Source organism: Eutrigla gurnardus (assembly GCF_963514095.1).
Source record: "Eutrigla gurnardus genome assembly, chromosome: 9".
Taxonomy (NCBI): Eukaryota; Metazoa; Chordata; class Actinopteri; order Perciformes; family Triglidae; genus Eutrigla; species Eutrigla gurnardus.
In genome coordinates this window covers 21,831,387-21,858,862 of record NC_139923.1, presented here as the reverse complement: position 1 = coordinate 21,858,862, position 27,476 = coordinate 21,831,387, and the positions used below count along the sequence as shown (strand labels likewise).

At 42.2% G+C, this 27,476-nt stretch overlaps 2 protein-coding genes across 6 annotated transcripts; one reads left to right on the top strand and one right to left on the bottom strand.

Annotated features, from left to right (window-relative positions):
* Positions 1 to 987: 987 nt before the first annotated feature.
* kras (v-Ki-ras2 Kirsten rat sarcoma viral oncogene homolog) lies at positions 988 to 10,861 on the bottom strand. 2 transcript variants are annotated; one of them, XM_084017839.1, is made up of 6 exons: positions 10,606 to 10,861; positions 8,423 to 8,540; positions 7,204 to 7,382; positions 6,667 to 6,826; positions 4,910 to 5,034; positions 988 to 2,727 (listed from the first exon to the last, which is right to left on the bottom strand). In XM_084017839.1, the coding sequence occupies exons 2-5, from the start codon at positions 8,531 to 8,533 to the stop codon at positions 4,915 to 4,917; spliced, it is 570 nt and encodes a 189-aa protein (XP_083873965.1). In that variant the 5' UTR covers positions 8,534 to 8,540; positions 10,606 to 10,861; the 3' UTR covers positions 988 to 2,727; positions 4,910 to 4,914. The 2 variants fall into 2 exon arrangements, with proteins under 2 accessions (XP_083873965.1, XP_083873966.1); XM_084017840.1 differs by lacking the exon at positions 4,910 to 5,034.
* A 2,564-nt stretch (positions 10,862 to 13,425) lies between these two features.
* rassf8a (Ras association domain family member 8a) lies at positions 13,426 to 26,686 on the top strand. 4 transcript variants are annotated; one of them, XM_084016670.1, is made up of 6 exons: positions 13,426 to 13,497; positions 19,008 to 19,210; positions 20,326 to 21,116; positions 21,312 to 21,509; positions 21,686 to 21,830; positions 24,742 to 26,686. In XM_084016670.1, exons 2-6 carry the CDS (start codon positions 19,108 to 19,110, stop codon positions 24,861 to 24,863), a joined length of 1,359 nt encoding a protein of 452 aa, XP_083872796.1. In that variant the 5' UTR covers positions 13,426 to 13,497; positions 19,008 to 19,107; the 3' UTR covers positions 24,864 to 26,686. The 4 variants fall into 4 exon arrangements, with proteins under 4 accessions (XP_083872796.1, XP_083872798.1, XP_083872797.1 ...); XM_084016672.1 differs by lacking the exon at positions 13,426 to 13,497 and adding an exon at positions 13,506 to 13,800 and having other exon boundaries at positions 20,326 to 21,110; XM_084016671.1 differs by lacking the exon at positions 13,426 to 13,497 and adding an exon at positions 13,508 to 13,800 and having other exon boundaries at positions 19,013 to 19,210.
* The last annotated feature ends 790 nt before the right edge of the window (positions 26,687 to 27,476 follow it).

Below are 27,476 nucleotides of genomic sequence, written 5' to 3'. Positions count from 1 at the left end.
TTAGAAAATATACATGACTTGTAAAAGCTAAATGTAGGCTCATTCTGTGAGCAGCTCCCATCCTTCTTAGAAGAAAGGGTCAAACCTGCAAAATGAGTGAACAGTGCCCCCTGCTGTGCAAACATGACAAAAAGGTAGAAACGATGACATTTTAAACTCCTTCAAAATGTTATAGCGTTGTAATTCTGCACATTACTGTCAATATAATTATTGACAATCAAAAGACAATTTTAGAAAGAAAGAAAGACAGACAAAAGTTAAGTTCCTCTTTACTTTGTTCTTTATTACACATTAAATAGGAGTGGTGAGATTCATGGCAAAAAATAGACTCATTTGAGATCAGATCACCACTCTACACTGCCCACAACAGGTGTGTTGTAAAGTGGTCATTCATTCGCTTCCCTAGACCTGGACCCAGTCACACTCTAATCACATACACAGAGTGGAGCGAAACTCCATTAAAGCAACATTCATTTAGACACACCAACAAAAATGAAGCACAATTTACAAAATATGCACCTTTCAGTATCACAACTATACAAAGGTTGTTAAAATATGATCCAGGTATAAATGATACATTTCAGAAATCAGCTGTTGGCACGCAATAAAAGGAAGAGGAACATTTCAGTAAAACTACTTTTGAAACAGTATTGTTAACAAGAGGGTTCCATAATTAAAATTGCATTAACAGTTATTATCTACTTAATGGAGAGAAGAAGGGGGAAAAAAGAAAGAGGTAATAATAAACTGGGTCAAAATTCATTAATCCTGAAAGCAAACTGTATCATGTCTTGTTTCAATAACATTGCTCTCTGAGAACAGCACTGTGTGAATTTCTGGAGCACAAACACGGGACAAAGTAAATGTCTGGGCTCATTCTATTAAATGTAGCACCCAATGCAAGCATAAAAGGCAAAAAAATCCCCAGGGGAATAGCTTGGAATTAACGGGTTGACCTAGGAAAGAAACTAGGACTTTTTATATATATATATAAATTCAGACAGTTTTCTCTAAAAACCAATTTTATGGCAATTATTGCCTCATTTACAAACATCAGTTCCAGTTACACGACCATGACAAACAAGCTTTGTGAGAGAAAATGACAAATTACTTTGTTGGACAATCATTTCTGTTGAAAGGCAGCCCACCAAGCAATTTCAACACTTAAAAAAAAAAAAATGGAATCCAAATACTCTTTCAAAAGCTCTGCAAAAAAAAGAAAGTAAGAATTTGAAAATCCATTCGGACAACATTTTGAAAAACCTCTGTGACACCACACCAAGAGAAGTATTCCTGAAAGCTGATTAAAAGATCCATTCTGCTTTCTAGCCAGTCACAAGTGAACAGCGTAGGGAAATGTGTAAGGCAGGACACCTTTATGGCCAGCTACTGGAGAATCATGAATCACCGAAAACCGATAAAAGGCTCCTCATTCTGTTCAAATATGACACCTCAATCAGGAGGAAGCCAACAGGATAACTAACCGTTTTGTAACAAATAGCAATGAAATGATTAGTTTCAGGATAAATTAAAAAAAAAAACTATTCTGCAGTTGAGCCTTTGAGTAATGCAAAGCAGGAAATCTATGACCAGAAAGGTCAAACAAGCTGCTCAACATCAGCTTGTCGTGTGGCGTGAATCCCTGCAACATAAAATGACTCTGGCAACACAAAACCTGGCTGCTAGTCCCATTTTATCATCCCAAAGGGGGTACAAAAAAAATCTGGATCTCCGACTATGCCATTAATCAAGTTTAAATGGCTGATTTCTCACAAAAGCAAGTAATGATTACTTTATATAAACCTGAAAACAAGACTGTATGACGTCCACTCGGGGTCAGAGCTCTATTAAAACGCATCAACCAAAGGCAGTTTGCAATACCAATGTCATCTCAAGACACATTGCATGCAAAAAAAGAAAAAGAAAAAGAAAATACATGTCATGTAGGAAAATCACTCCCCACGCAGTACAAAGCATTGACAACTTGCAAATTAATTAATAGCTAATTAGGGTGTTAAAACATTCGGAGTAGGAGTTTGCATGCATACTTATATCAGTGACATAACTAAGTCATACCTAGAGAGGAGGGGATTACACAGTGGCTGGGGCATTTGGATCTCATCTGGCTGAATGTTGGTCCTTTCTTCATATCTGTTTGGACTACGAGAATCGGGGTGAAAATTAATTCTTTGGCATCCCAAAACTTAAAAGGGCATTCCAGAACGTTTGCAGGTCATGACCATTTAAGTAGAAAGGTGGGCAGACTTTAAGTCGCTGAAGAATAATTTGTCAGACGGGAGTTGCGACGCAATTAGGTCACAGCTCTGCAAGGTGTATAAAAATTATCCAAATCATTCTAGAAAATCAAACACGTTGTTGGACCAACACATGTGGGCAACTGGCACTAAACTGAAAATAAAGCTTACTGGTGTCCAAGTAGCAAATAACAGAAAAGAAAGGCAGAAAGGGAGGGGGGGGGGGGTCAGGTTTAGTATTCAGTAAGGTGGGTATTGACAAAAAGGCTAATAATTTAGTATAATGTACAAAATGTATTACTTTAACTGTTCAACATAGTTCTTTTTTTAGTCTGTCTTGAAAAGGGGTGATAATTCACATAAGTGTACACTTTGGCTTGGACTTCTTTTTCTTCTTTTTGCCCTCCTTGCTCATCTTCTCCTTATGCTTCCGGATTTCTCGCACTAATGTATAAAAGGCATCATCAACGCCCTGGAAAAAAATAATAAAAAGAAAAGCATTATAAAAGTGTCAGATCATAATCTTTTATACCAGAATACCAAACGATCGGCAGCATAAAAAATGTTATACAGCCTGAAAATATTAAAGAAGGATTTACAATGCTCTTTGATTCAGAGCTGACGTGAAGGCTGCTGAATTTAAAGGGAATTTACTATTTCTCTAGTCAAGAATAATTGGTGGGACAGATAAAACTCCAGTCAAAACACTCCCATCTTTGATATAAAAATGATGTGTCGCCTTGACTCGTTGCAATGCCAAGTATTTTTCCAAACATTGTTGTATCTATGACTGTTCAATTGGATGTTTTTTAATTCCAAATGAGAAATTATACTTAAATTTCAGATTTTTTTTTTTTTTATATTCATCCATTTTACATCAGTTTAAACTACATTTCTAACAAGTGTACATCGGTGTGGCAGACATTCAGGCTCTGTGAGACAAAGCTGAATAAAGTAAAGATCAAACACATCAGTAACATCATGAATTTCAGAGTAAACGTCAGCGTTCACCCCGACAGTAGCTGCAGTTACATGAGCCGATTTCTTTCCCTCTAACAACAAATGAATCCAAATGTTCAACTCCCACAGCATGTTTAAATGACTGCTTCATAAAAACAGCAGAACAAGTTGTTCTGTTTACATTTCAATAGTCCTGTGTGCGGTCCGCCAACACAAGCAAACCGTTAAAAAAAAAAAAAAAAAAGATGAACCCGCATTGAGCTGCTGGCACTCATACAGGTTTACTGCTGTGGGTTGGTGCTGAAGCAAGACGAATTTTGTAAAAATATACTAACAGTTATTTAACAGAAGGCGAACCTTCTGTTTATCTCCCTTAAACTAATAAATATAAAAGAAATAGTTCCCCTGGGAAAGATGCAACACTCAGAATCTCATAAGCAACAAATAAAAAGAGAGTGGCACGACTTCCGCAGGTGAACAACTTTGATTTAAGTCGAGCCAATATATTCTGACGGAGGTGTTAAAATGAGGCTTTTATATTCTTGCTCGGCTCTTATTCGGATTAGTGAATAAATGGGCTCCATGTAAATGCAGCTAGTGTCTGTTGATGCCAAACTGAGGCAAGTGTGTGACAGTTTGTTTAGTGCAATAAACGTGATGATGTGACTCTGCAAGGAGCTGCAGAGCAAAGAGTCACGTGACAAAGACAGCAGGAAAGGAAAGAAGAAAGACTTATTGATTTATATGATTGCAAAAAGCTCACCCATTAACACACACAATTTTTGTTCACAACACATTTGCCCATTTTTGGAGCAAAACCCTCCTTGGAAACATCAGCACATGATTTGGTCCCAGATTCACTATAATCTCCTTTAATCACACATGTTGGCTCACCAGCTCAAACCCCTTTCTTCATGCTGATTTCTGCAGGGACAGTTTCACACTGGTAGTATAGTCCGAATTCAGGGACAATTCGCCTGGAAATTTGATCATATGAACACCTTTTCTGAACATTAGTGCAGACCAAGTCAATCTCAGGAGGGGTAGTCTGATTGGCTCTAGGCCAACAGTTTAAAAAACTGCATTTCAGGGGTATAAAATACTCTATGAGCAGTGGATGCCATGTTAGCATTTTTCCTCCATTAGGAGTTTTGTTTCTTTTTCATTTTCAGATGGTTATATTACTTCAATCATGCTCACTGCCTGCTTGCACATCAGTCTCCATTTTCTTGCGTACATCTAAATGCTTGCCGTCATCATTTCCTTACGGAAAATCTAGGGTGCACCTTGATGAGGAAAGAATTACGCAACGTACCCCTTGCGTCGGCACAAAAGTAGAAAGTGTGAAAGCAGACCAGCATGGTTAGCGGAAGGGGGGGGGGGGGGGGGGGGGGCAGTCGAACTCACATTCAGACTCGACTAAACAAACCCAGTATGAAAACAGCCTTACACAATAATCAGCCATGATACACAGAAGCACTGGAAAGGGAAGAAATCATCAGTTGTTTCAGCCTCCTGTTAGAGCTCCACCACAGCCCCAGTAGAAACCAGCAGGTTAGCTTTGAGAACCATGAAGAACCAGCTCTCATTGTGCGTCCTCGCCAATTGCCTTCTCCACAATACCCACCAAAACACACACACACACACTCACACACATACATAGAGCTGGTGGGCGCACGGCTGCATTCACTTACCCCTTTCACATCACAACACACTTTTTAAGCTTGACACAGCGCGGAGTCTTTTCTTCCTTGCTGAGTTTATTGAGCCGGTACAGCCTGATCTCCCGTACCAGAGTGTAAAAGGCATCTTCCACTCTCTGCAGTATGAGACACAACTTCCCTCAATGTTGAGGAAGACAGGAGGACATACCGTATTGGTGCATGTGTTACAGCTTGCAGGTACAAAAAGGAGGAGCGAAGCAGACCAATGTTTTCAGGTGGGTTTACCTACAATACCTGGCCTGTCTCATAAACTGATACTCCACCCAAACTCTTTCTTGTAAAGAGCCATCACTCACCTGTTGTGTGCTTGTTCTCCATTCCTTCCTCCCAATGAAGAGTGGCTAGATAGAACTCCAATGGTTTTTGTGACAGAAACGTTTCCTGCTCAGTATCTTCCCTCACTTTGCCAAAAAGCAGCTAACATTTTGTCTGTGCCCTCTTTGAAGATCTTAGTGCATTCAGTTGTATTTTGGCAAAATGATAATTGTTTGGAACATACTCGGCACATGCACGGACAGTGAAGAGGTAGGTTATGGTGCAGTGGTTTCAGAAGTTTTCTTTTTGTTTAAAATTTAAATCCTGAAAGTTTAAAATCGTAGGAATCCATTCAAAGTGAACTCAAAAACAAACTTTTCTAAAAAACAGCCACCTTTTAAGCCTCCAGTGGGTGAGTGACACTGAAAAGATTAGGGTGGAGTATCACTTTAACTCTCTGGCCTAATAAAAAGGGAGAAGTGCATGCATTAGGAGCGGATTTTGATTTAGCATTTTATTGTAAGCGGGAGATTTCCCAGAGACGTGAGATGAAATCACTTAGATTTGGCAAACACTGGACGGCGTTGAATGCAAGAGACATTTGCTGGTCCAACAAGCAGCAACACCGTGGGGATAGTGAATTATTGGTACACTCTTTAGGGATAGGTGAACAGATATGTAAGAAATTAATCATTGTGTCATTTCCCCCACACCAGAAGGAGCCATGATTCACCCCAGGTCAGAGAGACCAGGAAAGGAGACGTTTACAGAGCACTGTGTCAGCCAGTCAGCCACCTGAGGCCATGCTCACAACACACACCATTTTATGGGACTACGCCATGGCAAATCTTCCAACAACACCCAGTCACAGTAAGCAGAATCATAAGCCCCCCCCCTGTTAATTACTGACAGTTTGTCCTTTCATGCAGACTCCTTAACACACATTTACTGATTATTTATAAGGCAGGATCCTCCGCAGATGGCCCCACTTATGATATAATTTCATATATCCACGACAAAGTAGCATGCAATGATTACATTATCACCCATCAATTTTAAAACATTTAATTAACCAAAGAGGATTTAACAATGTGCAGCGCAGTGCCTGAGACATTTCCAAGCAACATTGTCAAAAAGGACCATTAGATGTGAAACAAATCAGCAGCACCACATGGCTCAAAACTTTTAACTTTTCGTGTTAACCAAGTGCCAAGATTATCAAGCCTTTGCCAGGACACTCGTCAGAATGACTATTGGCTTAATCTCTCCGGAACAATACAATTTGATTTCACAGTGGAATTTACAGGACTGCTGTGTCTATCAAGCCAATACCCCTGAGACCACATGCAGCTTCTCAGCATTCAGCATGCTCTACAGACCTGCAGTGGAATTCTCCAGCGGTTCAGTGACGGACTGAAAAGTTAAAACTTTTTGAGTCGTGAGGGCGTGGCCATCTCTGGCTGGACTCTCACCTGTCTGGTTTTGGCTGAGGTCTCGATAAAGGGAATGCCGTAGCTGCGTGCTAAGTCCTGAGCCTGCTTGGTGTCCACTGTCCGGGACGGGAGATCACACTTGTTCCCCACCAACACCATGGGGACGTCCTCAGAGTCCTTCACCCGCTTGATCTGTTCTCTGGACATTGAAAGGCACAGAAATGTCATTTGATTTTACTCCAACTGCTTTTTAAAGATTATAAGTAGAATACGTTCATAATCAGCGTAAGAATGCTGCAAACTATTGGGACATTTAAAAATGTCGTGAGAAAATGCATTACATAAATTATTTGGCGACAGATTTGGGTGAAACTTATTAATTTAATCATAAGAACTGTGTCTACAATATAAAAATATATTTTTGCCAAAGGAAATTATATGGAGATGCAATAAATGATGATATTTAATTATTACTCAGTTCTACACCACTAAGATGCCACAAAATATTATATTAACTGGTTAAGACACCACCTTTGAAGGGTCCAAAGCCTGCTAAACTTTAGTCTCTTAGCTCACCTATAGTGGTGAATGTCCTCGAAGGACTTGGTATTGTTGATGGCAAAGACACAGAGGAAGCCCTCCCCTGTCCTCATGTACTGATCCCTCATGGCGCTGTACTCCTCTTGACCTGCAGTGTCCAGGATGTCCAGCAGACACGTCTCTCCATCGATCACTACCTGCTTTCTGTAGGAGTCCTGGAAGAGGAAGAGGTCAGAGAGCGATCAGTGTTCAAATATCAGCTTAATAAAAAAGAACAGCATATGGTGCATGATTTTCCATGATTCAACACTTTTGCTGTGAAGGCTATTTAATATCATACATAATAAAAAGCAAACTTTTTGTCCACCATGGTGAAGAGTAGTAAAATCTAAAAATATATTATATAGGTATGTGGTTTGATTAAGTATGGGATATGGAAATTTCACATCATTATTCTGGACAAAATCATTGCAATTATTGTTTTTTTTCTGTAGCCTTTGTTCATTATTTTTCTACAAAACTAGTTTGCATTGCATCACAGATTGAACACATCTATATTGGTGAACATCATAAAGGACAAATAAAACAAATGTACACATAAAATCCTACAAATAGCAACACTGTGGGAGTCTTTCTGATCATTCCTGGAGGCCTTGCGTTCTGCAATAAAATCCTATATCGTCCCATCCCCAAGTATGATCATTTTATTATTAATTCAAAACTGACATTGTTCCATCACGACATTATACTGATGGTTTTGCTGAAGGACGCCACATTGAAATTCTGCCCTACTCTCGCTGTAGTGGGTCACTCCATTTTCAAGCAGGCCTCAAGCCCTAATTGTCACCGCGACGAAGCCCTCTTGCCTTTCATCACACTGATGGCCACACTCGGGCTGATGCAACACGAGTAATTATCGTCTGATCCTAGTAGCAGATTTTGTTTCAGATGTTATCTTATTAGTATTCAAATAATCTATAGTGGGGCTCTAACCTGCAACAGCTCATCAATAATGGATTAAAAACATAATGAGACTGTGTTTACGCGGCATAGGTTGGTCCTGAGATAGCAAGCAGGCAGACATGCATGGAAAATAATTTTAAAAACCTGTTTGATGTCTTTTAGGACTAGAAGAACCTGTTTTTTTTAAGGGGGTATTTCTGCCCACATACACACAAACCCATGGACAGTCATGAACTTGAGCGCACACACGTTAACATACATGTGCAAGCATGCACAGACATGGTATCTTTACCTCAATTGTGGGGTCATATTCATCCACGAAGTGATTCTGGATGAGTTGAATAGTAAGTGCGCTCTTGCCAACGCCACCAGCTCCCACCACTACCAGTTTATATTCTGTCATGATTCACCTGCAAGAGAAAAACAAAGCACATTACACTCAGATATTTCTACAGACAAGTCATCTGGCACGGCATCACCTGAAAGCCTTAAAAAGGGAGATGTTTGTGCATTTCCCAGATGCGTCAACCTGTTTTCACTAAAGATGTTATATTCGGTTGTGGGTGGTTTAAACTCTTGAGTACTTAATTGTTGCTTAAAACTATTTTGTCAATTAACTGCATTTGCTGCTCTTCATTTCTGCCGGCTCACTGAGAAAGCTGCATCCTGAGGAGTGGCAGACCTTTTATATATCAACTTCCAGTGAGTAACTCAAACTGCAGTGTTCAAAAAAAAAAAAAACTCACTAATTATTTCTATAACACTGTTGAATCACTGGAAAATAGATTTCATACTATCATCACCTGCCAAATGAGGGAGTATAAACACTGAATGACGGATACTGAATTCAGGAAAATGAAATCCGATGTTAACAAACCCCTATTTAAACAAGAATTTAATTAAACTACGACAAAAAAAAAAACAGGCACAGGAGAAGAAGAAGAAGAAAAAAAAGATAGTTATGAAATCGCTGTGCATGCAATCAAATGTCTGAATCCAGAAATACAGGGGGATTTTCCGATTAAAGCAGCCACACAGCAGAAGCTAACCCTGGGCAGAAATCATTGACATTACATTAAGGCTCCAAAATTGACACGCAACCCGAGAGGCTCTGTGCTGTCCGACTGCTTTGTGGAGCAGCGCCCATCAATAGTTGCAGCTGGCCTTTTCAGAAGTTACAGTACATTCTGCTCACAGCTCTGCACAGCCTGCAGTCAGGGAGGAGTTCCACTGAATATCATCGCCTTTACAAGACAAACAAAACAGGAGAATGTGGTTCGATAGGTATTTGGCTGACAAAGGGTACACTACTTTACTACACTTAAAATAAACCCGCTGTGTGTCACATATTACGCCTCAACTTACACATGTTACAGTGAGGCTGCTCTGTCCATTAGGTAACCATGTTATCTGTACATGATCAGATAAGACTACTGACAATGTCATGGACCAATTCAGCAACACTTTTGCACCACATGTTTGTCATGCCTGTAAACATACTATCATTTTTCATTTCATTATTAGGGCAAAAGGAAAGTACAATACACGGGGAGTTAACATAAAGTCAAACAATACCATAACCATAAAGTCAACTCAGTTTTTCCTCACCCTCATTTGTGCTGTGCAGTGTTAAAAACATATTCATGGGGTTTGTTGACTCTCTGGTAAAGTTATGACGCTGTAGGAATTAAATGCCTGTCGTGGTCGTTGTTTGCCTCATGTTAACACCACCTCGATGGCACTGCACATACCCTTTTATTTACTGCATAATCGAGAAGAACTGCATGTTTCCAAAACAATATCAAACCAGGAGACTTTAAAAATCCAGAGAGGACTAATGGGAGAAACTGGCCACCGATTAGCAGCAATGAATTCATAGTTGACTACTTTGTGAGGCGAATGAGCGTTAAAACAGTCCTTTCAATGCCCTGTGTTGAAGTGGGCGACAAACACCAACAACAGGCTTAAAAGTCGAAAGGAATTTTATTTAAATCCACAGGTCTGTGCCCGCAGGGTTGCCAGATTGCTGTGTGTGAAAACCCCTTTTAGTGCTGCGTTTAAATAACAGGCTGTTAGCTACATTAGCATTGGAGATCGCCCCCACTGGCTCCAAAAGCAGGCTAACTAGCCCCCTACAAGCTAACCTCATGTGATTTACAAGGAGTAATTCATTAATGCAGCATAGCCTGCACCGTGTACAAACTCGGTGCCATTCATTCAACGTAGGGAAGGTGCTGATTTTGAAGCCGCCATTGACAGGCTAGCCGAAAGGTCTGCATTGCAGGGCCGAACGTTAGGTTAACAATTGGGCGTAGTTTGACTACCAGCGAAATTATTTTTCTCCCCTTCCCCACGTTAATGGTCATGTTCAGCGTCTCCACCGCGGACAAGCTGACGTATCTTCTATTTGAAGTGGGTGAAATGCTGTACCGAGTAAAAGCGACGCACTGTATTAAACGCATCCATTTGTTTTACCTTTTAGCGAGTGGAGTTCCGCGTCCGAAGTAGCGACCAAAGAAGTCAAGCTGATAATCCTCCCGTTTCACACGATCTCTGCATTTCCTATTTCACGGCGAAACGCCCGCATTTAAGTTTAGTCTCCCTCGTATGCGGTAAACGTGCGAGAGAATGGCGAAAAAGTGGGCGAATTAATCGATTGAACTTTCCATTAGATTCCAGCGTCCGGCCTAGCTGCTCAGGTTTGGCCTCCTTTAGCGAATATGGGCGGATACCGCGGCGCTCTTTACCCAGAAAGCATAGCTGGAGCTTTTCAACCGGTTTGGTGCTTTTATCGCTCCACTTATGTGTCGCAACGTTTTTCAAACAATATGCAACACAATGCGGGGGTTTTATAATCCAAGATAAAAATGTGGATTTTAAATAACCCGATTGCCTCTGTTACTAATGCTCCAAGCTGTGTGCAAATGTTACTTTTTTTAATTATTATTTTTTAAATTAAATATAATTGGAAGCCAAGAGAGAATGAGTCGCGGTTATGCTTTTAATGATGCCCAAAACAATATTGTATGTATATTGGGTCACATGGTGTCCGTTTCAGGACGTCTCCTTTCAGTACCGTGATGCCTTGCTGCTCCCTGCTGCAGAGTCAACAAAGCCTAGGGGGCGACTCCACTATATATAGGCTCTAAATATAACCGGATTGTGCTGGAAGAACGTCATTCCCAGGCAAGGAAATGATTTGGCAATCCCTTGTCAGTTTTCCAAAGTGTTCACTCGGCTGACTGCTGCGCAGTTTATGCGCATATGGCCTAATAAACAGCGAGCGAGTTTTTAAAAAAAAAGCACAGACCCAAAACAACAAAAACACACTGAAAGTCCCAAAGAGGGAAAAGCATAAAATAATATAACACTTGACTAATAATAAACTAATAGTAGATGCGTAGTTATTTCACTACGAGGGTCCATTTGTGGGAATGTCTCTTTAAAAAAAAGCATGCACAGAAAAACACGATTAATGTTAGACACAATATAATCGAGAATACAGAAAATAGGTCTACAAAATATATATTATAAATAATAAAAGAATATAAAATAAAAAATAAAAAAAAAAGTTCGCATGCTTTTACGTCACACAGCAGACACACTAGAGGTCACTAGTGATTTCTTGTCTGGCAATTCTCCAAGCTACACAGTCTCTACTGAGAGCACAACTATGTTTGAGGTTTTAAAAAGAAGGGTAGGTCAGATTTAATTAGAAAACTATGCTATAATAATAATAAAAAATATGCCACATCATTTAGTTTGGAGCTATAACGCCTATTGTGTGCAGACAAGAATGATTGTTGCACCATTTCCGAGACAGAAATGTGACATTCTCATTTTGCAAGAAAGCACCAGCTTCTTTCATCTACATCTCAAATAGATGGACTGTGCATTTGTCCCATTGCATTTAGTTGTAGTTACATGCAACTACAACCAAATAAATAAATAAATATAGAAGAGAAGCAGGATGCAACAGTACGGGAAACAGAATGTACCATAAATGAAAGAAAGGTCACACACTTGAATGATAATTAATTCCTATTTCTAACAACCATATTACATTGTCATCAATAATTCAATGCCTAATTGTGGACATTTGTATTTATAATTAATTAATTAGTTAATTAGTAGTTTGCGAATGTGAAATTAGTATAAAGACATGACTTGAAAAACAGAAAAAAAATCTTCCAGTGCTCAATTTATACATTAAGCACAGAATCGCCTACCTGCCTTTGAAGAAAAGCACTTGTATAAAACAACCAACCAGAGTATTTGACACAATTTCCGACAATACATGAAAACTATTTTTTTTTCTTTCTTTTTTTACAGCAGACACTTTGACATCTCATTTAGCAGGAAAAGCACAGGTGTGCCGGATGATGATGGCATTTAATTTTAGGCACAGTGACTCACAGGAATGGCTTACTGGATCCAGAGCCGTCATTAACGTTGTGATTTCCTGCTGGTTACAATGAAATGGCGGCATTATTTTGTGTTTCTTATGATTGTTTTCCCCCCCACTTCTATAAAATACCCTTCAGCAAATTGAAGGTCATATTTGCACCGTTAGAAGAGACTTCACTTTCAGATAATAAAACTGTAATCCCGAAGTGTGGGCTTAGTCTTTAACCAGGCTTGATGACTAAAGAGCACTTAAACCTGCTGATTACACCACTTGTAAACTGACCACAAAGCTGATAAAAAAAAAGAGAAATTCAGAGACTAGACACTTCCAGATGACATTTTATCACAAGAGGAAAATCTATTCTGTCACAAGAGGGCAGTAAGTCTCCACTGATGCATGTTCCCATTGTCAAAGGTCCATCAGCTGCTCCAGTTGGATACTGTGATTTTTATTTCAGATGTATGTGCAACTCTGTGTCATTTGGTATAGTTTTCTTTTTTCTTTTAGAAGAGCACATATAAGACGTAAGTCTGTAGTTCTTTTGAATGAATTCAACCCACAACTTTCTATGTGAAAACAGATAATGAACCACTAAATCTGTGGAAACTCTTATGTTAGAGCTCCTTTTCCTGATGCACAAAAGTTTCAGAGTACATAAAGAAAGCACTCAAGTAGCTAAACTACACATTTCTTTTTTAAATCTATCAAATTCATGACGTTTAAGACATTTTGATGACAGGATTGCCTGCTTTGCTGCCGATGATCATTTGGCACGGCAGTAGGAGGAAACATGGAAGAGTCCCCCCTACCCCTCCATCCCCCAAACCCTCCTCCCCCCCTTCAGAGTGTATTGCAGCTTTAAACAGTCCACAATGCCTTGCGGTGTCCCAGTTCCAATGCGATGTATTTACCAGCAGGAGTAATGAAACGGGCAGAGGGAGATTTTCCGCAGTTTATTGGTGAGACCACAAAAGACTCGCTCACACAGCAGACAGATAGAAACTTTTAGGACGTGCGACCAGAGCGTCAAATATCTGCGTTCAAAGCGTTTGTAGCCTTTTGTACAGTGTTTTTTGGGGGGTTGTTGTTGTTGTTGTTTTTTTGCCCAGTAGCCAAATGATACTTTGTCGCAGTTCGTTGGAAGTGATTGACCGGGCAGCGCCGAAGGAGGACACATTTAGCGGAATTGACGCCTTCTACCTGTGTTTTCTTGCGCCTAAACTTCTCCTCGGACAGAGTTGAATCCTATTTGCGCCGCGAAGGTAAGACCATTACGAAGACCTAATAATAGCGGAATGTGTGCCGCAGCCGAGTCCGCTGTAGTTGCGAGGCGGAGGATAACGGAAACACTTCTGTAGTAGAATAGTTCGGCTGTACTCTCCGAGCCCCACTACGGCCCATTATCGCCATTCCTATAGCCGTCGTCCCGGTGGGAACCGACGCCGAGGTGCAAAGATGCTAATGTGTTACTGTCTTTATGGGTGTAAAATACAGAGATAGCAAGCGAGTGCTGCTTCTGATTGTGTCTTTATCCGTTAGTATGACGAATGAGAGGAGTTAAACGCAATTCTAGACGTCATGTGGGCGATTCCTGCTTTATTATCTTGTAGTAGGCCTGTCCTCTCAGCAGATGTTTCTATAGAAAATTCACTTGGAAATGTTGCTTTCTCCTCCTCACAGTGTTGTCTCTCACCAGGTTGAGCATCTTCTGTGGATTAAAAAGCTTAACCCATCACTAATCATGACATAATCTAGGTATAACATCACCTGAAGTGCTGAAGCCTGCTTACAAATCAGGTGTAGCAGAATCAACCTGTGGAGTTTGTTGCACTCAGCCACGGTTTTTGTGTCTCACTTTGTCCTCTTTAAGAGGTCTAAGAATAGAGTCGTGTAAATCCTAAAAGCCCCCCCTCACCGTGAAGACCAAAGAGTCACCTCCAGTGGAAAAATCAAGAAGTTTCAGCTGCTGCCGTGGAGCCCTTTCAGTCCTATAAATGCTTACGTGCAGGGAGTGTGATCCAGCACCAGATGATGTTTTTTGCAAAACCACCGTAACATGTAAAAGCTTGGCTGGAGGCCTCTGGATGCCCCCGGTGCGGGAGCCCTGCTTGCCTGCCCTGCTGGCTCCTCAAAGCTGGCTGGTGAGCGGTGGATATGGCAAGGGAACAAAGGCGGCGTTATTGCTGGCTGAACGTGCTGTCCAGATGTTGGAGATTTTGCCAGCACTGACCTCCCAAACTGGGGGGGGGGGGGGGGGGGCTGCTCCAGCACCTAATAGTTTAATATCAGCCAGGCAGACGGGAGAAAGAGGGAGGCTTGCTCCAGGGCAGGGGCCACTGTAGAGCTCTCAGGAGCTGCTTGTAGCGTGACTGTGGCGTAATCCCAAACACCAGGATCTTCAGATTGGAGCTAGAGCGAACATTTGGATTTAGAACTCTAATTCAGAAGAAGTGCCCGGCAGTGCCTCCCTCTTTTTGTATATTTTTTGGGGGGGTTACTTGAACCTTTTGCATTAGGTACTTGGGGTACAAGATGCTGTTTTCAAAAATCTTTACACACGAAATAATACTGAATATAATACATTCCTTTCAGCTAATAAATGTTGCAACTGCCCTTTATCCCCGGATTAAACCGAAGTACAATGTCACCTTTAATAGCATATTAATTAACAGACAGCGTTATTGTCGTTTTGTAGAGGCAACTGAGACTGAAATGAACTGACAGGAGGCTGACAGCAGATGTGTATTAGAATAAACAACCTCTATAAAATGATTTACATCTTTTTTTTTTTTTTTCGGAAATAAGTCAGTTTAAGGATTTAAACTAATCAGAATGTTGCAAACTCACATTAGCCAACTTTTTAAGGATCATCCCGTTTAAACACACTTCAGATTGAATGCAGTGTGTTGAAGTGACATTGCATGACTGTTGCCTGTTGCACGGCCACCAAGATCACAGAGGGGAAGGACCCGTAGCCGTCTTGTGTCTTAGTCACGGCCCGCTGCATTCTCACAGCCCAGGAATGCATCCCCTGGATGTTATCAGTTTCCACTCTACGGGATCAGTGCCTGTCTGTTGCAACAGTCCTTGCCCTGCTCTGTGATGTTTACATTTGCAGAGGGTATTGTATACACCCCACGCTGACTTTGCTTACAAAGATGAAGAGCTTCTTTATCTGTTTCCCACTGCAAGATCCTTAACCTTTAACCACAGTGGCCCCATCTTGGCAGGATATCTTAAATTTATTGTACCATTGCCACCCCAATTTTTTTTTTTAATCCGGGGAATACACCTGGTTGCAAGCACTCGATGACAATCTGCAAGAATTGAAAGTGAGAGAATGAGATTTATCCAGTTAGTTCCAAGCGATTCACCACCAGTGCCTCGACAATAAAGTAGCATCTGTCTCCGGCTGCTTGCAGAGATCTATTTCACAACAGATCTGTTACCAATTACAGCAACGTATAAATTGCTTGTAATTATATGTTGCTCTGCGGGGAGTGCAATTTGAATTAAAGTTTGGTTAGCAATAGGCAAGGAGGTGTAAGTACCAGGACAGACTGCTGGCGTTGTAGTTTGTGAGAATGGCCCCGTTGTCTTTAATTAACAGCAGCGCGGAGCTACTTTTGCAAGTCAGAAAACTTTCTGTTGTAAATAAGTTTTAATTAGCCACTTAAATATAAATTCCTTTAAATTTACAATGCTTTTCGTGAACAAGGGGCCAGCAAAATTGGATAGGAACCAGGGTGCAATAGCATTGATTCGTGGAGGTAGCACTTAGTGTTTCCTGTGAGATCATTTCCCTCAAAAGGTTCAGTTGCTGCCCTCAGGCTTCCTCCTCGGTCGAGTTGGGTCTTGGTTTTGTTTTAATGTAATGAGTGCCCATGTAACCCCCCCCCGTGTTCAGCAAACTGCTTGACTGCACGATACTCAGGCCACTTTTGTGATGCTTGACAGACTGTAAATCCTCAAAAGAAGCTCCTACAACTCCTGCAGCATTTCTGAATAGTGCGTGTTCCAGCAGTGTGCTGGTCGTGATGGAACGCCCACAGGAGCATATGGTGGGTTGTTTACAGCAGCAGCCAGTCCAAGCCTTTCTCCTGCCAGCTCCGTGTGCTCCTGTAGACCTGGAGACTGGCAGCCGGGGCGGGCAGGCTGCTGCCGCTCAGTGCTGCCGACACACCTCGCCGCTCTGAGAAGAATACATCTCGAGTCAACACCACTGAACCAACCGAGTCAAACATACCCCGGGGTCACGATGAGCGCTTTGGTGTTTTCTGCTGCGGTCGATCATCTCTCAACTGAGCTTAACTAGAATTCACAGGAATTTAAACCCTCCTCTGACTCATGAAATGCGTCTCTGGCACGAGATGAGCTGCACAAATCAGGGAGCGGGCATCTCCCCAGGCTGTGGCTTTGACAGGCCAGAGAAATGGAGCTTGCGGAGCTCAGCGTGGCACGCTGCCTCACTCTGCTCGTACCGTCGGTCGGCTTTTCTGGGTTAATGTTAATGAATATAAATGTCACGAGTCTGGACCGGAGCAAGTGACATTTATTAATGCTCCGGTGAGTCCTGTTCAGTTTGTGCACGGTAGAGGCATCGAAACAGTTTGTTTGTCTTAGAGATGATCCGTTTTGTTTGAACAGATTTCTCTCTTCTGTGTGTGTGGGTTACGACAAAAAAAACTATTTGTTTTACTTTTTTATTGCCATGTAAATCCCTCCGACTCAGTGTTGTAATACCGTAGGTAGTGTTTTTTTAGGCACTTTCCCCCTTCCCCCTCCGGATAAACCTTCCCCCTGGCTGATGCCTGCTTTGCATCAAGACCCACTCACTCACTCAGTCTTACTGTTTCCACATCCCCCTGGAAAAAGGGTTAAACAAAACGGTGACAATGTTTTGGGTCACTGCAGAAAAATCTTGCAGTGTGACTAGTTTCCTCTTCCTCTCCATCCTTCAGCCCATAATGCCATTTAAGGGCAGTCTGAATGAAGGATAAAGGCACTTTCCAACCAGCTGTGAATACGCCGAAAGCAGAGTGATGGAGCATCCGGGCCAGAGACAACGCTGACACTCATATTAAACGTTTTGGATTCATAATAAAATTAGACACACACGATCTCTAAATGGTCTATAAGTGCCTGAGGTTGTGTTTGTTTGTAGAGCTAAGATGATAAGTCGATTCATCGGTTATGCAATCCACTGAAAATTCAAAAAAACATTTCAACATTCTATTAATCCTATTAATGTTCCTTAGCTGTTTGCTGTTTCTCAAATGTTGGGAGTTGCTGCCCTCCTGTTATACTGTTGTTAGTCAGATAAAACAAGCGATTTGGTGGCGTCACCGAGCATTTGGGGGACTTTTGATGGGAATCTTTGACCTTTTTATGAAGTAAACAATGAATCAGTCTACTGAAACAAAGACAGAATAATCAGTATTGAAAATAATCCTTAGCTGCAGCTCTAACTCAAATGTTATGCACTTACTAATGTCTTTCCCACATTTAGAAAAGCAGTCGGCGGTGTTTAGGATGGGCTGCCGTGGATGAATTTTTGAATGTAAATTGAGACTATGTGGGCTGGGGGGAGGTGTAATCGTTGGGAGGGTTGGCGAACAAAAGGACCTTTGACTCGGTAGTGTAGGTGCGGTGAAGGTCGGATCCATGGAGAGTGATACAGATCTGGGGAGATGCCATTCATTCTCCCAGTAAACTGTCCTTGAAGAACATTTTGAAGGATCACTCCCCCTTTGAGGGGTATTTTTATATACTGTGTTATGTCTGTAGTTGATAAAAACACATTTATTAATATGTGCTTTGTGAACCCGATAATGTGATAACTGATTGTGTACTTTTATCTGACTGTTCTTCTGATGAGTCAGGACAGATAAAGGACATAACTATATTACATGTGTTACACAGCAGGGAAAATAACTGTGACATCAAATAGAAAACGCCTACACTACTCCATTCCCCCTGCGGTATGATAGATCTGGCTCTCCCTTTTCCTTTTTAATTACATTTTCATACCTGCTCCGTTTCACTCTTTGTCACGAGTCGATCTCCCCGTTCCGTTTTCGTGGCTTCCATGTAATTCTATGTACAAAAGCAGGAACTGGGCTTGGGAACGTCTGCTTGCAGACTCTTCCTGCACCTCCAACTGACACGTACCTATTCATAGAGAAGAGGAAAACAACAGCGTTATGGCCAGCTGGTCCTGGCATGCTTGGTTGTATGAGTCCCAACTGGACTATGTTTTTACTATAAGCTACTGCTAAAATAGCAGAATAGATATCGTTGTATTTTCTGCTTGTTGGAGTATGTTAGACGGTGTTGCCACAGATGCAACGGTCTGCATTTCTGTGTGTCTGTTAAGACTTTATCCTTTGACGCAACTGAACATTCTAACCGTGGCCATGAGCACATCCTGACTAACCGCTTCCTGTTTTCCTCTGTGTTTCCTGCCCAGCGAAGTAGCCGGAGGGGCTTCAGCTGCCCTGCACCACCGAACGCCGTCGATGATGTCAGGGCCAACACACCACAACCGGCCCCGTCGCTTCTGACCCAACATGGAGCTCAAGGTCTGGGTGGATGGAGTCCAGAGGGTCGTTTGTGGGGTCACCGAGGCAACCACCTGCCAAGAAGTGGTGATTGCTCTGGCACAGGCCATAGGTAGATCCTTTTCCACTATACCACCACAAACGGGCAGACCTGAGATGCAATCAGATCTGTTAGGACTTTCTGTTCAGTCATATTTCATGTCCTTAATGCAGGGAAATTGGATTCAGTCATTATGAATTGGGCTTTGTTCATTAAACTCACACACAGCTGATGCAATACAATGCATCTGTTTATAGATATAGATATAGATATAGATTTAAAAAAAACATTACTAGCTAGCTACTAAGCATTCTTGTTGGCTGCGTTTATGTGGAGCCAATGATTGTATAGTTCTGGTTTGTTCCTGACATCAGATGACATTCTGGTGTTGGTTTCACAGGGAACATTAAATGACAACTTCCTTATTCCCTTTTGTCACGTAGTCACTTAGAAGTTCTTATGAAGTAAACCAATATGAGTCTCCTGCCTACATGTTGAGCTCCTGCTGGGATACAGTGGGTCACACTCACAGGCTTTATTGGTACTTTCTTGGATCAAAGCATCCCCCTTTCCTTTCCCATATGGCTCCTTCAGGAATGGGGGCACTTGAGCAGACTGTATTGACATCACTTCCCACAAAGAGCCGGGGAGGAGGAGGGAAAGTCTGACTCATCCCTCAGTTTGCTGCCAAACTGAGAAAGCAGCACTTCTGAGCCCCCTCTACTGTCTTCGTTATTAAAAATATATACACCATGCTAAGTGATCAGACATCAATATTGATGTCGTACATTTACAAGCATGTCTGTCTCCGTGTTATCCCTGGGCCGAGGCAAACATTACATCATATGTAACATTAAAGGCTTGCCGGTGGTGCTGAACCCTCTGAGAAGCAGAGCCTCTTTATACAATTTATTTTACTGTATGGTTGTGACTTAAGGCTCTCATCTCACTCATATGGATCACTGTGAGCTGCACAGACAAGCAGGCTGAAATTGCTCTGTTTCTGAATGTGTAGGAAGTGTTTGCAATATATAATATGACGGTATATGATGGTTGAATTTCATGAGCTAATTTTGCAATATTTTTGAGTGGTCAAAATAGCTTAATGCAGCTTTAAATTGTTTGGTGTAACTATCCACTAGCATAATAATCTGCTTTAATCCATGAGTTGTGTTATTCTGTTACAGGTCGCACTGGGAGATACACTCTGGTAGAAAAATGGCGGGACACCGAGCGTCACCTCGCCCCTCACGAGAGCCCTGTAGCTTCTCTCAACACCTGGGGCCAGTATGCCGGAGACGTCCAGCTGATCCTGCATCGCACAGGCCCCTCCTTGACTGAACGGCCTCCCTCAGAAGGACCCCCTCTCAGGGGGCCTGAACGTGGGCTGCACCGGCAGAGCCTCCCTCCCCTTGCGAAGCTCCGCCATCCCAACGACCGCTCCCTCCGCCGCCGTGAACCGCGGCGCAAGTCTCTGACGTTCACCGGTGCACCCAGAGGCCTTAGGGAGATACTGAGCGGAGGCCGAATGGGTGAGGCTGAGGCGAAACGAAGGCTCCTCCTAGGAAACGGTGGGACCCACCACCATGCAGGACCAGCCATCGGGTCTGCATCGCCCGGCCTGTGGGCCTGTCGAATGGAAGATCTGGTCCGACTGGTCGGTCTGCAGAGAGAAACGCTCAATGTGCTGGAGAAAAAGCTGGAGTCCTATGAGGCTGAGCTCCAGGTCTGGGCTGAGGGGCGAGCGGCGAGGGGTGGAGGGGACCCAGGTGGCGGAGGAGGACTCATAGAGGAGATTCTGAGGCTGGAAAAGCATCTGAGGAAGAATGACGTGGAAATGGAGGAGGAAGAATTCTGGGCTACTGAGCTGCAGATTGAGCTGGAGAGTGAGAGGCAGCTGGAGGAAAGACTGCAGGAGCTAAGAGGACGCCTGCAGGGCTGTGAAGTGGAGATTGAAGAAAAGCTGGCAATGGTACAGGTGTGGGACATTTTCAAAGTACTGAATAAAAAATCCTGTATTCTACCAGCTGGCTAATTGGGGGATACAATTATCCAGCTAAGAATCAAAGAAGAATAATTCCAATAAACAATAAGTTGTTTCTAGTGATGTGTGTCTATTGTAATTGATGCCTTCCCTCTTCATCCATATCTGTTTAACTCTTTGCCCCACCAGAGTGTAGAGGCGGGCCTGGAGGAGGAGCGGCTGCAGAGGGAGCGACAGGAGACCCAGTGGGTCAGCGAGGCGGAGGCTCGGTCTCAGGTGCTCAGGGTGAAAGCAGAACTGAAAGCCCAGGAGAGACAGGCCGTCCAGCTGGAGAGCAGCTGCAGAGCTGTGGACAGGTCAATTGGACAAAACAGCAAGAAGCTGCAGGTGAGACATATGCATGTGTTCAAGTACTTTGTTAGCAAAATAGTGCTGCAGGGTGATGAAGTGCTAAGGGACACCGTCCGTCGGCAAGAACGCATTTAAGCATCTGTCCACCTGCACCGTCCCTTGCTCTGATGCTGAATCCTGATAATTAAATGGTTGTTGGGTTTTTTTTATAGGATATGCAGCACGAGCTGGAACAGCTGACCAAGGAGCTACGGCAGGTTAACCTGCAGCAGTTCATCAAGCAGACCGGCACCAAGGTCACGGTGCTGCCGGCTGAACCCAGCGAGGATGAAAATACTCACAGCAGCCACGGTATAGGTAAAACCTTTTTTTATATCTACAATGTTAGAGTTAAAGATTTAACTCACGCCACAGGAATCAAAAATAAGAATACAAGAGTACGCCTAGGTGCCTCTTGCTGTTGACTTAAATGACGGGAAGGAAACTGACCTTGTAGGTATAATGCGTATTGAGTGACATAGGGGTCAGTTCAGTAATCAGGGCGACTCCACAACAGAGGGTTAACTGATCTGACCCAAGATAGGAATCCCAATTTAATGGTACGACAGTGCATGCCGTCTGAGGTAAACGCTGGCCATTCACACACAACACATGAGTTACTCATATGAAAGTACATGAAGTGAGTTGGCCTGTGCATTAGCGACATCATTCTGTTCCAGCAAGGCACTTATTTGTTTCCCATCCTGTGTCTCGACAGCCTGCCGAGAGAAAGTGACTCAGCTTCCTGTTCGAGTGTGAGTGTGTGGGTGCATGTGAGAGAGATTGTGATAATGTGTGTGAAAACGGGGGGGGGTCGGTGAACAGAGAACTGTAGTAATTTTTACCCACTCCAGTGGTAATTATAGTCTCCATGCCAACAGCTGCCTGGAAACGGGCAGACCTGGCATCATTCACTCGGCCAACTTTCACCGTCTCTCCCTCACTCTGTCACCGCATCACATGCTCTTTGGACCAACGCTCTGTCATCCCGGGAGCCCAGCAGAGGGCCGATACATGCACTGAATAATGGGAGAGCTGTCACAATGAAATAGAGGCAATCCGCGTCATCCGTCAGCCAGCTGCTTATTAAAGACTTTTACAGTAATATAGTACCAACAACGCAATTAGTGACTAATAGCAATTAATAGGGATGCACGATATTGATTTTTTGAAGCCGATACCGATATCGATAACTTTCTGCTCCTCGGGACCGATACCGATACCGATAACCGATAATATTGTTATTCGTTTTTGAATGTATATTCAGATCAAATTCAGGTCAAAAACACTAATGACTAAGCTTAGGTAGATTTAGCATAGCTTTGCCTTTTACCAAACACCTAACCAGATGTATCACAGTGACATGATAATTATTACTATGAACAAAAGAAAGCCAAGAACAGTTTTGACTCTTCAATAAAATGACAATATTTATTTTTTTCAAATAAATATGTAAGTGAGTCAGTCAGTCAATGACAACTTTCCCTGAGCAGCATGGGATATGCACACACAAGTGCTGCTACATTAAACTGTTGGTCCTGATCCACACAGAAATGTAAACTACGGTAATAGGCAGAAATATCAGCAAAGCAACAGCCACTACTGCGGATGTGATCCCCTCCATTCAAGCGCTGACGCGACTGCTAAAACAAACGTTACCAACAGACCACGGAGTGAAAACATCAAAGGAAACCCCGTTAAAAGCAGTGGAAACGCGTTTTGGTGACATCGAGGAAAAGCCACTGTATTATCTCTCAACTATATTGGACCCGAGGTACAAGGACCGCTACTTCACCCGTGCATCAAAACGCTAAACTACGGGCTCGCTGCTTCTTTAGCGGCGCCGGCGTCTTCATACGCTTTTAACACACCGTCGTAGCGATGGTGATGTGCGAGGTGACTTTTAAGGTTGGATGTATTAAAGCTCGATGCCTTTTTCCCTCCTCTTGGAACTTCTGCATTGCATTTGTTACAAATGGCAAACGATTCAGTTTCCTCAGAAACTTTAAAGTAGTCCCACAGTACAGACGCCATGCGTGTTTGTTTACTAGTCTTCCTCCTCCACTCGCTCGCAGCCTCTACGTCACAGCCAGGCATGAGAAGGGAGCGCTCGATTTGTGGATTAACTCCCTCCTCCGAAACCTGTGATACCACAGTAACCACATCACATGCTAAACGGGAGGCGCCTAGAAAAAAACTAACGTCCCTCATCCCAATCCACCCGTATGACTGTTTTAACACAAACATCCTATCGTCGGATTATCGGAGGTATTAATAATTGTATCGGATTTATCGGGTTGACGTCATAATTCCTATTATCGGGCCGATAATTATCGGTCCGATAATTATCGTGCATCCCTAGCAATTAAGGTTGACTTTCATGAGCAAGTTTGAGGTCAGACTAGAGCAGTGTTGCAACCAGGGACATAACCGGAAATGAAGCTTGGATGTCCAACGTGCAAAACAAGGTTTATAGACGGAAACCGAAATGTACAAACTTAAAAAATAAGCCTGCAAGTGCAGAAATTAATAAATATATGCAAACGTACACGCATGAACATTAAGTTAAACCTCTCGCCTCACCTATGAATAATGTATTCAGATGCTCTTTGCCTTAAAAATTTATATTAATGAAGAAAAAAAAACGCATTTGTGTGCATGCATTTCATGTTGCACTTGAATATATATATATATATATATATATATATATATATATATATATATATATATATATATATATATATATATAAAGTTCAATCCAGAATACTCCAAAATGGACTGCATGGTTGTGTGAAACATGGAGAAACAGTTAACACAATCATAACTACAACATCTCACCTCTCCAAGGAGGTATTTTTCTGATTTCACGCCATGCACGTCGTCATTGCATCGTTTAGAGCATTAGGTCTATTTATTAAACTTAACGGTGATGATTCAGTGATGAAAAGTAATGAACTGGGTGTCCTTCTAGTAACCTTCCAGCTCATGTGTGTAAAATCAGGGAGGGTTTTTGTGCCTGACCATAAAATTCACTGCATTGACTGATTCTCTGCATGGCTCGGTACTGCACCCTAGTGTTAGCATAGCAGTACTATCATGAAGCGAGGGCTTCGTTACTTCTTCAAGTCATTTATTGGTAGTTATTGAATTAAGTACATTTGGAAGAAAGTTTAAAAAAAAACTATACATAACATAATTTTCCTCTCTTCGTTTGTTTTTTCATTCTCAGATTTGATTCCCCTGACTGGCTCGCTGAAGCGCCCCGTGTCGTCGCATGCGATGTCCAGTCACCTCCGAGTCCTCCACAGCCCGCTGACTTCGGGCCTGAACCCCGAGGGGATCTACGTGTGAGACCGCTCCGCCTCGGAGGAACCCGTCACGTCTCCCTTCCGGAGGCCATTTCACCCCCAGAACACATTAGTAAGTGGATATCTTTGTACGGGATACCTCAGTAGCACTCGACTACGCACTGTTGTCTCAATTACCTGAAGCCAACCTCGAGTGTGAAGACTCCAATAGTGAAGGAATGATGTTGACTTGAACTCGATCTCGTCACGGAGCACTTGGTGGGAATGAAAGATTGTTAGAAGATGGCCAGATGTCATGGCGTACAGTCGGAGCGTATGAGGACTTATCAGGCTGTTGTGGACTTCCTTTATCAACATATCCACTTAACGTAGGCTACTTTTACTCTCACTTTAGTACCTGCTGAATGATTTGTATTGTTTTCTCACTAGCATCATGATCAAAACTATTGCCTTTTGAATAGTATTCTTGAGAATCTTGGTATGTGAATTTATGAACTATATCTCGAATAAATCATGTGTAATTTCTGCAGTGATTACATTTTACCCAGCATAATGTCTGGTTCTTATATGAGTAATGAAGGATCCACTTGTGTCTATTATTATAGTAAATCTGTCTAGAATATATCGTTTTGCATATCAGAATGTATTCCTGTAGCCCTGACTGTCTGTTCCTGATAAAAAAAAAAAAAACTATGCACAAATGGTTAACAGTTTTGTTAATGAAGAATGTTACTGTCCGTATGTACCAAAATGATGGCTTACCGTAAATGTCATCTTACTTTCCAGCTTTATTTCCTGTATTATTATATTTTACTACAAAGCGGTGCAGTTACAAAAATGCAGTGCCCTCTTTCCTGCAGCAATGCAAAATGAAAAAGTGTTAATTAGCCTCTTAAGCTGATTTTTTGTTGTTGTTGTTGTTGTTAAGATGACTACACAGTATATATTTTTGCCAAATGTATTATGCTTGTTTTTTCCTGTAAGGATCGGTGGCCAAAGATGAGCAGGTCTTGTTGCATGATTGTGTTATATAGCCATATCTGGATCTGCAGAGCACCCACAGTACAGTAAACCAGTTGAGTCTAGAAATGGTGGCATGTAATAATACAATGGACCACTACAGCTACTGTGTGTATGAGTAGGAATGAGCATCAGTGACTGAGGATAAGTGTGAGTCGGAATAGCCAAGGTATGAAGCCCGTTAGGTTGTAGTTTAGCTGCTAATCACATCAAAGTGCCTTATATTCATTCCACAGTTGGTGTATTCAAATAATGTACAGTAAGGCTTTAGCACTGGAGCAATGATCGTAGTCAGTTTAGATCAGGTGTTGCTCGATGTGTTAGTGTCACAATTACCGCACAGTGAGACATGGCTATAGCACAGCGTCGGAGAGGGAACTATAATTGTGTTTTATCTGTCAGTGTTTTGTAGAAGTGTCAGTGGAAAGAACATTATAGGTAGTGCTTTCCACTCTGCTACTGTCTTATTGTCACCAGAATACTGTGTGCAAAAACACAACAAAGTACATCATCACTACAGTTTGTCTCCCGCTTGTCAGTTAAAGGAAATTCAATTTCTCTAGCTATAGTCTGTATTTTTGGGAGGGGTGGGAGGGAGGGGGGGGATTTTCCCTTTAAGAAACCACTTGTGTGCAATTTCCAACCCGGGGATGAGACGTAGCTGTGGTCACTGTTTACAACCATACGTGTTCTAGAGAACTTTTAAGATGTCAACTGTACATAACCTGTTCTAATTTTCTTTTTCCTGCCTTAACATACTGCAAAGTGTTGACGGATGTATGGCTGTAACTGGCTGCTGATATGACATGGATTGCATGATTCAATAAACCATCTAACAAAACCAAACGCCTCACAAGTGGTGCTCGTGGGAGCCGTTCGCCTCTGGGTGGCAATGAGAAGAAATGTGTACTGTGTCGTGTTTTCAAGCTTTTCGCCAGTAGATGGAGACATTTACTCAATAATGCACACAGCACTGCTGGGAGAGTTAAAGGAGTTTTTCCTGCAGAGGAATTCAATTTTATGAACTGTTGTGTATAAAAAATACATATTTTAAACACTAACAAATAATGGTACTTGGCTTTAAAGGAGTTTACTGGAGGACAGCATCTGGTAAAATCAAGGCAAATATGCTTAAACTTTAGAAGTTGCTCTCACTGATCGATGAAGATACACTGACTGAACCTTTAATGGAATTTCAGCTGAGAAAGAAAACATTTCTCAGCCTTGTAGCATCACTACACTGAATTCACTGTATAAGGCGCAGCACTTTGAAGGCAACACGCATGTTCTTGCCAAATCCTGATTGGACTTCATTGTTATCAGGATCACAAGAAAGCAGAAAAATCAGGACACTGATGTTTCAAAGCTGTTGAAATTATGCATAAAAGATTAAAATAGTATTGCAGTAAGCCCGTTAACGGCAACAACAAAGACTGGGTTTGATCCTGCTCAAAGCTTCTGACAAGTTGTTTTTCATCAGCCTGTAATCTCACTTCATCATCACATGACATTTGCTTAAAGCCTGGGCTTACTGTACACTGTACATTCCTCTGCCGTGACCTGTCAGCTGATTAGAGTCTTAGTAACAATACAGCCCATCTACTGGACTTACAGTATTCTCCATTCACAATACTCG